This window comes from Trifolium pratense, linkage group LG2 (genome assembly GCF_020283565.1).
Source record: "Trifolium pratense cultivar HEN17-A07 linkage group LG2, ARS_RC_1.1, whole genome shotgun sequence".
In the NCBI taxonomy this organism is placed as follows: Eukaryota; Viridiplantae; Streptophyta; class Magnoliopsida; order Fabales; family Fabaceae; genus Trifolium; species Trifolium pratense.
The window spans coordinates 29,739,260-29,751,040 of NC_060060.1; the positions used below are offsets into that span (position 1 = coordinate 29,739,260).

At 31.4% G+C, this 11,781-nt stretch overlaps 1 protein-coding gene across 2 annotated transcripts; it reads left to right on the forward strand.

Annotated features, from left to right (window-relative positions):
* The first annotated feature begins 4,485 nt into the window (after window positions 1-4,485).
* LOC123907968 (G-type lectin S-receptor-like serine/threonine-protein kinase At1g11300) lies at window positions 4,486-9,121 on the forward strand. Of its 2 annotated transcripts, XM_045958449.1 has the most exons (8): window positions 4,486-5,584; window positions 5,798-6,673; window positions 6,792-6,923; window positions 7,194-7,357; window positions 7,435-7,645; window positions 7,841-8,078; window positions 8,178-8,328; window positions 8,473-9,121. In XM_045958449.1, the coding sequence occupies exons 1-8, from the start codon at window positions 5,143-5,145 to the stop codon at window positions 8,785-8,787; spliced, it is 2,529 nt and encodes an 842-aa protein (XP_045814405.1). In that variant the 5' UTR covers window positions 4,486-5,142; the 3' UTR covers window positions 8,788-9,121. The 2 variants fall into 2 exon arrangements, with proteins under 2 accessions (XP_045814405.1, XP_045814406.1); XM_045958450.1 differs by lacking the exon at window positions 8,473-9,121 and having other exon boundaries at window positions 5,000-5,584; window positions 8,195-8,314.
* The last annotated feature ends 2,660 nt before the right edge of the window (window positions 9,122-11,781 follow it).

The following is an 11,781-nucleotide window of genomic DNA, read 5'->3' on the forward strand; positions in this document are numbered from 1 at the left end:
TTGATATTGTTCTAGACATGCTTAATTGTCGAAATTTAAATTCATAAGTTATTGTTAGTCCAATTAAGTGATATTGAACGACTTGATTGAGAAAAATTGAATTCCTTAATAAAGTAAGTATAATTAGTTAAGTTTGCATATGAACTATGTTTCAAGTTGAAGGGTTTGATCTAAATTTTTTTATTTCTGTTGACACAATTGACATTATTAGTCGAGACTTAATAGTCATTTCATTTGAACTATGTTTTTTTAATTCATAGTTAATCTAACTAGTTGAGGTTGAATTGTTTGATTTTAGAATTTGAATTCTTAAGTGTTTCTCATTCCCACTTGGTCAAGTTGAATAGTGAGATTGAGAATGTTTGATCTCCTTAGTTCCTTTTAGTCTAATTGGTTGTGACTTAACAATCATTTCATAATAACTAGGTTTCTGGTGTAATAGTTCGTCCAACAATATGAGATTGAACTGTTAGCTAGAATGTTGAAATTCAACTTTTTAAGTGTTTATCATTTCAATTAGGTCAAGTTGAATAGATTAACTGAGATGAATTGATTCCCTATGTCACAATTGAGAAAATTAGTTGAGACTTAACACTCATTTCATATGAATTACGTTTCTTGAGTCATAGTTAATCTAACTAGTTGATGTTGAACTGTTACATTGTCGACATTTAAATTCTTAAGTGTTTTACATTTCAATTTGGTCAATTTATTTCTTTGGTTCTTATCGGTAGAATTGGTAGCAACTTAATAATCCTTTTCTGATAACTAGGTTTTTGATTCACAGGTAATCCAATTAGTTGACATCGAAATATTATATTGCTAAAAATTTAAATGTCATGAGTCTCGTTCCAATTAGGTGGTATTGAATTGTTTGAGAAAAAAATTAAAATCAAACACGTACAATACAACCGAAGTTGTCCTGTCAAGTCCCTTAAGTTTTAACATATCAAACGCACCCTTAATCATGGTTGGTAGAATTACTTTTTTTTTTTTTTAAGAATCACACACTACATGAAAATCTCAATTTTCTAATAAAACTTGTTGAGGGATTAAGTAAGTAAAGCCCTCAAACTTATTAGGGGGCTTCTATGGTACATATGAAAAAATTCAATCTACCGGTACATTAGATCAATTAATTAATAATTATTTATTAAATCAAAAAATTAGTTGCCGATTATTGTATTTCAGATATAATAATTTCATAAGAAAAGACACAATTTCAATGTTTTATAAGCAATACACAAACGTTTTTACATTTTTTCATGAAAAAAATCAATATTGACTATTATGAGTGATAATTATTATTTTTTTTTTATAATTTTGAGAAATAGTATTTAGTTATTATAATATTTTAAATGATAAAAAATGATTTATTTTGGAAAAATATTCATTTACCTAATAATTTAATGATCTAATATATCGGAAAAATATTCATTTACCTAATAGAGGTCTGGATAGGGTTCAATTTGAAAGCGACTCGCAGGTTTTAACTGAAGCTATTCGAACGAGGAATAGTGATAATTCGGAATTTAGTTTAATTGTTGCTGATATTATCCAAATTATGTTATCGTGTATAAACTTTGAAGTGAAGTTTGTTAGGAGACAAGTGAATATGGTTGCCCATTCTCTTGCTCGGGCGGCCAATTCTTGGGCTAGTTTCCGTAGATTTGAGATTATTCTTTTATGTATTGAACATTTACTCGTTAATGAAAGACGTTAAGTTTGTTTGATTAAAAAATTAAAAAAAATTGAAGGAATATTTTTAGTAAACGGTAATTTTGGTAGAAACTCTCAAATATCTCAAATATTGTACAAAAAATTATATTTGAGAGTTTCTACAAATATATATATATATATATATATATATATATATATCTCATATATATATATATATATATATATATATATATATATGAGTCAGGATCCGTTGACACCAACTAGTTTGACACCAAATGTTACACCTCTCAATAACGTTTTAACCGATATAAATTTTATAAAATCTACCGTTGGATTGAAAGTTTACATCATATAGATCATTTGTGTAAAATTTCAAATAAATCCAAAATCATTTGATATGTTATTGAGATACATCAAAATTAACGGTTTTTGTATTTTTTTAAATGCCGTTAATCTTTATGTGTCTCAATAGCATATCAAATGATTTTGGATTTGTCTGAAATTTTACACAAATGATCTATATGATGTAAACTTTCAATCCAACGGTGGATTTTATAAAATTTATATCGGTTAAAACGTTATTGAGAGGTGTAACATTTGGTGTCAAACTAGTTGGTGTCAACGGATCCTGACTCTATATATATATATATATATAAGAGAGTTTTCCAAAAAAAAAAGGTACCGTATATATAATATTTGAGAGAGTTTTTTAAAAAATATATAACATTTGAGATATTTGAGAGTTTCTACCAAAATTACCCTTTATTACAAATATTTCCTCATCTCCCCTTCACTCCATCTACTTCGAAACAAACATATCCTAAAGGAAAATGTTAGTCCATCCGATCCTATATATAAGAAAAAGTTTATTTTTTAGATTCATTGTAAAATTGATGTATCTAGATAACATTATAGTCTAGATACATCAACTTTACATTGAATTTAAAAATAAACTTTTTCTTATATATGGGATCAGAGGGGGTATTTAGTAAGAATTTTTTGATGCAAGAAAGAGACGAATGATACCCACAACCTAAAACAAAAAAACCAACCGCCGGAAATTGAAAAACCTTGAAATTGCATATATGAAACAAAAATATGAACTTTACAAGAAATTGAAAGAAATGCTTCAAAACGAGTGGTGCTATAAGTATAAAAAATAATAGAAATTGATGAAAAGCAAAAAAACACACATATTAAAACCCTTTTGTCAATTTAACAAAAAAAAAAAAAACCCTTTTGTAAAAAAAAACCATTTTGAAATTTTTGTAAATTAAAAATCTCATCTCATCTAAAACATCTCATCTCTTTTTATTTTATTTTTTTTTACAAAACATCTCTATTTATTTTGACAAAAGGCAATTTAGGAAATTTCTTTAATTTCCATTTTAAAATTTTTGTAAATTAAAAGAGTAATTTAGGAAATTTCTATTTAAAGAAGTCTTGAAATGACATGTTAAATTATTATTACATGTGGACCAATTAAAATTATACACCTTAACAGTGTACCGGTACACGTCCACATAAGATGTGTACCGGAGTGCTCACCGTAAAAAAAAGCCATGCGTAAAAAAAAAGCCACCTATGGTTGCCATGTCAGCAAAATTAAGATTCCAAATCCATGTTGTCAATTCAGGGGTAAAACAAAGAATCTTAATATTACGAGGGAGGAATCATAACTTTTTATTTTACAGGGGGTAATGCAAAATTCTCCTATTTTGCAGGGGGTAAAACCCTATTTACCCTTAATAAAATTATATGTAATAAATAAAATGAATGGACATGATTCAATTGCAGGGAGTAAATTACTGCAGAGAATCCTTTCTCAAATTACCAAGTAGATGTGCTCCCAAAAAAATTATAAAATAATTAAAAAATTAATTAGTGTTTATATTAATCTAAGTTTTAACATAACATCCTAATCCTATTATGCCAAATATGACGTAAGAGACATGATAAAAGAGTACTATTTTTCTCCGATCTATAAGAATCAAGTACCGCCATATATACTCACTCCAACGCCAACAAAATATAAGAATCAATTACTTCACCAAAAATTCTAGCTAAGGATCTTGCAATAAAGTTGCTTTAAATTTGCAAGTCTACATATTACATTGATTTGATGTGTGTCCATACTTATACAGGGACAGCAGGACTTTATGTGTGTCTACATAGACTAGGAAAGATCTAGGTATCTTCCAAGCATATGCATATGGAAACAGATCCAGTGCAGTCAAAATGCACGCAGTCAGTACATACAAATCGTACGATCTTGATCAGACGGTTAAGATTTTAAGTTTAGATATTAGTTAGTTTTTTAAATATAAAATTGATTTTTAAATCTAACTGTCCAATCTATTATTGAACGGCTCCGATGTGCCTGAATGCAGTGCAGTCAGAAATCCCTGACTACACTCAAACCTGATCCATATGCATATACATATGCCTTTATGTGATGAGATTCACAAATAAAATAAATCTTTCACCATATACAAACTTATTTTTACTATTGAGTTAATAACTTAATAAGTATCACCATTCAATCAATATGTCATATCATATTCCATTTAATTTAATTGTAGAACTTATTAATTCAATAATAAAAAACAAGTTTGTATCTGGTAAAAGAATTTATCTCACTTATCTGGTAAAAACAAGTCTTTCACCGTGTACAAAATATATACTTATATTTAAGGCCTGCTTGCATAATGACCTCACATAGTCACACAGATTTTGTTAGAACTTGCGTCACTTGACTTGGGTTCGCATGATAAAATGATCATGCATTGAATATAGAGCTGCTAAGAACCACATCAAATTCCAATATCAGTACCCAAAGTTGAATTTTTCCTTCCGACCATTTAATGTGGACAAAAATACAAAATCAGTTATGTCTCTACAACTTGATGTCAGATAATTGATTATGGGCTGTCATGTTCATCTACTACTTACATTTACAACTTGCCATGGTTGAAACGTGTCATTCTTTTGAAACGTGTCATGTACGAAGTGTTCATCGCCATTTAGGGGTAACTAATCTTGGTCGGAGATACACAAGATGAATTTTCTCCTTTTAAATGAATTTTCTCAGGAATCGAATATCTGACCACCAAAGAATTTTTGACATTTTTTTTTTTGAAGAAGCTAAATTAGCCCACTCAAATTGACACCAGGGAGAATCGAACTTCAGTCCTCAAGAGGAGAACACTCTCAAGTCCCAAGCCAATACCAATGCACCAACCCAAGAAATTTTTTTTTTCTTAATTAGCGATGTGAAGACAACACTTATACTAAAAGAAAAGTGTAAAAAAGATGATGTGGTTGCTAATACTATGCTGCTACGTACAATTTCAACTTTCAACTACAAAATTCAAAGATAAGTAAATAGTCAACTGTAGTGTCCTTCTCCCTTTGTTCTTATAATAATGGAATGGTATAATGAAATCATGAATTAATCAAAACATGTTAGGACTCAATAATGTGCAAGGTAACATGTTACATATTTTATTCACTCTCTCGACCCTTTGCACTATATTGAACATTGGCACTGCTTCTGTGAATACAATTACAAAGTCTCAAATATTGATCAAAGATTCTGAAACTATAAGCTCTGCGGACGGCGCATTCAAGCTTGGATTCTTCAGCCCCATCAACACAACAAATCGCTACGTAGGAATATGGTATGTCACTGAATCCAACGTCGTATGGGTAGCCAACAGAGAAACACCATTACATGATTTTTCCGGTGTTGTCATCATATCTGATGACAACACAAACCTTTTAGCACTAAATGGACAAAAACATATTATATGGTCATCAAATGTCTCAAATATTGTACCAAATTTTAATGTCACTGTTCAGCTTCAAAATACTGGAAATCTCGTCTTGCAGGAAGACACTACAGGTATTAGAAATATTTATTTTTTAGTAGTTTGTTATTAGTTATAGTTACGAACTTACATATTACAATCCAAGATAGAAGTCGCGTGAATAGTGAGATTGTATGTTTGATTGAGGGATTATATCACTTATATCCCTCTGATTTCAAATATAAGCAAAAAATCACTTTTCAAATTCATTGAATAATTAATGAATCAGATTTTAATTCTAATGACAGACAGGATAATATGGTCGAGTTTTAATCATCCAACTGATACATTCATTCCGAATATCATAATAAGCACAAACCAAATAACAGGAGAAAGAGTAGAAGCTACTTCATGGAAAAGTCCTTCTGATCCAGCTATTGGAAACTTTACTGGCGGCCTTGAGCGTCTCAGTGCTCCTGAAATTTTTATATGGAACCAAAAACAACCTCATTGGCGTTCGGGTCCATGGAATGGTCAAGCTTTTCTTGGTTTGAGAACAAATTTGTTGTCTACTTCTGCATATCTAAATGGATTTACCTTTACAAGAAAAGATAATGGAAGTCTTGTTGAGATTACATATACATTGCCAAATAGTTCTTACTTTGGAACCCTTGTGGTGAGTTATGAAGGAAACCTTGTGTATACTGCATGGATCAATAGGATTCAAGTTAGGAAAAGGGTTGTTCAACAAAACGAATGTGATGTTTATGGTATTTGTGGTCCTAATGGAAGCTGTGATTTTAAAGATTCGGCGCCAATATGTACATGTTTGAAAGGTTTTGAGCCAAAAAATGCCGACGAATGGAATAGACTAATATGGATAAATGGGTGTGTGAGAAGAGCATCACTAAAGTGTGAGAGGGTGAAAAATAATAGGAGTGCATTAGATGGTGAAGAAGACGGGTTTATAAAACTACAGACGACAAAACCACCGGATTTTGTTGAGCAATCATATCTTTCTGAGGATGCATGTAGAGCTCGGTGCTTGAATGATTGTAATTGCACAGCTTATGGATTTGATAATGGAATTCAGTGCTTGATTTGGAGTGGTAAATTAATTGACATAGTAAGGTTTACAAGTGGCGGCATCGATCTTTTCATACGCCAAGCTTATTCAGAACTTGGTGAGTTTACATAGCTCGTGCTATAATTTTGTTCATTTTTTCTGTGATAAATGTGTACAAAATTTATTCTTCAACTTTTAGTCCAATAACCAAATTCTGAACTAAATTTTGTTAATAGCATCTATACAAACAAATGAGATTCATGGGAAGAAAAATGTTACACCAATCATCATCGCTACTGTGACAGTGGGTGCAATTATTGTTGCTACTTGTGCTTATTTCTTTTGGTCATGGTCTTCTAAACGTTCAGGTATTTCTATTTCTTGAATTCATGGATCTTCCTAAGTATTTAATACTCCTTCTATTTTTCAGATTCATTGAATAACTTATGTATTTGGTCTTTAATATTATTCGGATATATTAGTTATTCAATGAATCTGAAAATTGAATATTGATTTATAACTAAGGCCGGAGGGAGTGTCTCTTTAAGCAAATATATATTGACCAATTCTGAGATATCTCATCACCAAAAGTTATTTGGATTTTGAATATTTACAAAAAATATTTGTTTTGAATACAGGGCAAACCAATCAAGAAAACCAAATTGCAAATCTAAGTGGAGATGTGAAACAAGTTAAAATAGAGGACCTTCCTTTATTTGAGTTCAAAAACATTTCAACAGCAACAAATAACTTTAGTTCAGCTAATAAGATTGGACATGGTGGTTTTGGTTCAGTGTACAAGGTAAACTAAATCTTGTAAAAAATTTATATTGATGTTCTGTAATATAATGTTATCATTTTTCTCGAAAACATTTCTAGGGAGAATTGCCAGATGGATTAGAAATAGCAGTAAAAAGACTTTCAAGAACATCAGGACAAGGTCTTGAAGAGTTTATGAATGAAGTGATTGTGATTTCAAAGCTTCAACATCGCAATCTTGTAAGACTTTTAGGGTGCTGCATTGAAGGAGAAGAAAAGATGTTGGTCTATGAGTACATGCCTAATAACAGTTTAGATTTTTATCTATCTGGTTAGTATACATCTGCTAAACTTGTTCTTTTTTGTGTATCTTGAGGTAGATTGAATTTAATATAGAAAAATATTGATGCACATTTTTTTTTTCAAACTCTTTCTATGATATACAATTAAATTTACCTAGTTCATCTTTTCACTTGACCAAAAGTTGCATTCACTATGATTACCTTACTTTCCATTGTTTCAACAGACCCAGTAAAAAAGAAGATTTTAGATTGGCAAAAACGGCTATATATAATTCAAGGAATCTCTCGAGGATTGCTTTATCTTCATAGAGATTCGAGATTGAGAATAATACACAGAGACCTAAAGCTGAGTAATATCTTGTTGGATATAGAGTTGAATCCAAAAATATCCGACTTTGGTATGGCTAAAATCTTTGGAAGTAGCGAAAATGAGGGAAATACAAGAAGGATTATGGGAACATAGTAAGTAATCTTACATCCAATAAATATGCAATTGAAGAGCAAAAATTTACTCTATTATCATTCCATGAGTCATATTTGACAATGAAATTTTAATTTCAGTGGATACATGTCTCCAGAATATGCAATGGAAGGATTGTTTTCAGAGAAATCAGATGTTTTTAGCTTTGGAGTTTTACTCCTCGAAATAATAAGTGGTAGGAAAAACACAAGTTTCTATAATCACGATCAAGCACTTAGCCTCTTAGGATATGTAAGTCTTTCCAAATTAATTAATCTTCATGTTGATTCATAATAAGGCTCTATTTTATGTTTGCTACATTATAGTCATATATTTCAAATTTATATCCATATATATTGGTATTTATTAATTCTTCTGTGTTTGGTTTTTTTTAAGGCATGGAAACTATGGAATGAAGAGGAGATTATATCTTTGATTGATCCAGAAATATGTAATCCAGATTATGTAGATGAAATTTTGAGATGCATACATATTGGACTTCTTTGTGTTCAAGAAATTGCAAAGGAGAGGCCTACTATGGCAACAGTTGTATCAATGCTTAACAGTGAGATTGTTAAATTTCCTCGTCCATCTCAACCTGCATTCATTCAAAGACACACTGAGCATAAAGGAGAGTCGTCTCAGTCTCAACAGAGTCATGACTCGAATTCGAGGAATAGTGTCACTATCACAAACTTGGAAGGCAGATAACAGTCATGAAGATGCCATGGTTGAAATAACTACCTATAGCTCACACCAAGAAATTATGGACCCTCAAGACTTTAAGCTACTATATATATATGATTGAATGTGAATTTCGTTATAAACTAGTAAAGTCTGACCAACCATTTGTTTTTATTAAATTGTACTTTCATATAACTTCAAACAGAGATTTTTGTTATTAAGAATGCTTAAAATGTTAATATACTATATAAGGAAAAAACAAATAAAAAAATATACATCGTCTCTATCTTCGATGAAGGGTTGTAGAAAAAACATAATTATCGCTCGAGTTAGATAGAGAAGAAAATAGACCAAGTTGAAGTACCATAAATAACTAACATAACCAATAACAATATATTTCCCATTGTAGGACACACTCATACCAGTTACATTACACTAAACACCTATTAATGGATCATTATCATAGTCCATCCACAAGTATGGTATGAAGTGCTTGTAGAGATAATTCAAATCCAGAATAAGGACGAGAGCACCAGCGGCATATTTCCAGACAAAGAAACCGTTGTAGTAGAGAATGACGCGGACGAAGAAACAGCAAACGCCAGAGACATGTCCAATGGCACAGATAATCATTGTGATGCGGACAAAGAGACGGTTGATCTTGGCACAGATAATCATTCTGTATTCCACCAGAGACATATCCCAACATGTTTCCTTGCACTCCCAATAAAATATATAATGAAATCCAAACATATTGGGACTTAGTGTGCAAGGAAACATGTTACATATTTTACTCACCCTCTCAACCCTTTACATGATCAAAATTGGAGATGCTACTATGTACACAATTACATCCTCTCAACCCTTTACATATATTACTGTTGATTCATGTCGAACTATGTGTTTGAATAATTGTTCTTGTACTGCTTATGCATTTGATGCAGGAAGTCAATGCTTGACTTGATTCATGTCGAACCTTTAACTGCATTTTGGAAGTGGAAATGGCACTGGCCCACAAGTGTAGATGCACCTTGTTGCCCCACTAAAGATAAGAGCCTATGCTACTACGTATTTATACCCACTTGCCCTCTCCAATATTTACAACTTCTTCGATGTGGGACTTGAAATTTCTTCTATATTAACATAGTAACATTCGTCATATAATACTAACATACTACTACTTGTGAAACTAAGCAATGTTGGACTTCTTTCCTCTTCATACTCCTAGCTTTCACAAAGCTCATTTTGTTAGTTTTTTTTTTTTAAACATCAAAATTTTATTAAACCTCTTGCATGTCATAAAATATACCAAGAGAGGAAGCAAAGATACAAAATAGAAAGTTACAGGGGTTAAAAAGCCTTCTCTAGCAGTGTTGGAAATTTGGAATACAGTGGAGTTTCTCCTGCACTTTCTCCAGCAGAGTTAGAACAAGGTCCAGCTGTTGCTCCTACTAGCAGTGCTCCAGTGTTGAAAACTGGCTTTGTGAAATTGTGATGGTTATGGGACTAGTTGCTATTTATGTGGGATTTTGATCATTTGAATAACTACACCTTAGGAATCTATTAGATTGAGTTTTTGTAATTCATTAGTCTTATTATTTATTTTTTGTTATTCATTGTACTATCTCCCTCTCCCTCAAAGTATGCCTGATACTTTGTGGGTTTATTTTTGGAATATATTATATTTGAACGTACCATGAACCCAAATGGCGTACCGACTCTGTATACCCCCGCGTACCCGAATTCGTACCGCGTACCGAAGTGAATTGCGAACCGTGTGACTATGATCTTTACATACCTAGATTATTCAGAATTTGGTGAGTGTGCATAGCTATAATTTTGTTTATTTTTTCTATGATAAATATAATGTGTATAAAATTTATCTTCAAATTTTAGTCCAATAACTAGATTCTGAACTAAATTATGTAAACAGCTATAGATACAGATGGGAAAAGAAATGTTACTACAGCAATAGTTATAGCTATAGTGATCGTGGCAACAATTATTGTTGTTTCTTGTGCCTATTTCTTTTGGTCTAAACGTTCAGGTATTTGTATTTCTACAACATTTATTATTTTAACTTATATCTCAGAACTAACCAAACATATATGCATTCAAATTTCTATTACACAAGTAGTCATAGATTGCATCTCAGTTAATAGAACATCCAAGAAGTATGACAAGGTTTACTGTGTTGAAGAATAATACCTGTTCAACTTTTAGTCCAATTAAAAACCAAATTCTGAACTAAATTTTGTTAATTATTCAGGTTATGGTGATCCTGCTTGGTCCAAATTAACTAAGATATGTCAGTCATTCCAAATTAATTAATCTTCATGTTGATTCATATTAAGGCTCTATTTTATGTTTGCTACATTATAGTACTATATTTCAAATTTACGTCCATATATACTGGATATTTATTCTTCTTTGTTTGGTTTTTTTAAGGCATGGAAACTGTGGAATGAAGAGGAGATTATATCTTTGATTGATCCAGAAATATGTAATCCAGATTATGTAGATGACATTTTGAGATGCATACATATTGGACTTCTTTGTGTGCAAGAAATTGCGAATGAGAGACCTACTATGGCAACAGTTGTTTCAATGCTTAACAATGCATTCATTCAAAGGCAGACTGAGCATAAAGGAGAGTCATCTCAGTCTCAACTCTCAACATAGTCATGACTCGAATTCGAGGAATGGTGTCACTATCACAAACTTGCAAGGCAGATAACAGTCATGAAGATGCCATGGTTGAAATAACTACCTATAGCTCACACCAAGAAATTATTGACCCTCAAGAGTTTAAGCTACTATATGTTTGAATATGAGTTTGGTTATAATGTTAAGTCTGACCGAAAAAAATACTTAAAATACTCCTACCTCTTCAGTTACACCCCTAACCGAAAAAAAATATACTCCTACCTCACTTTTATTGTTGTATTAATCATTTAGTTCTTAGGGAAAGGAGATCCTGATAATCTGGAGTTCGTCTGCGAAGTAAATAAAATCTGACCA

What these genes read in the sequence shown, in the direction of transcription:
- LOC123907968 (XM_045958449.1), top strand. Translation starts at nt 5,143, where the DNA reads ATGTTAGGACTCAATAATGTGCAAGGTAACATGTTACATATTTTATTC. An exon ending in ATGGTCTTCTAAACGTTCAG is followed by an intron (nt 6,924 to 7,193) that starts GTATTTCTATTT and finishes TTTTGAATACAG; the next exon opens with GGCAAACCAATCAAGAAAAC. An exon ending in GTTTTGGTTCAGTGTACAAG is followed by an intron (nt 7,358 to 7,434) that starts GTAAACTAAATC and finishes AAACATTTCTAG; the next exon opens with GGAGAATTGCCAGATGGATT.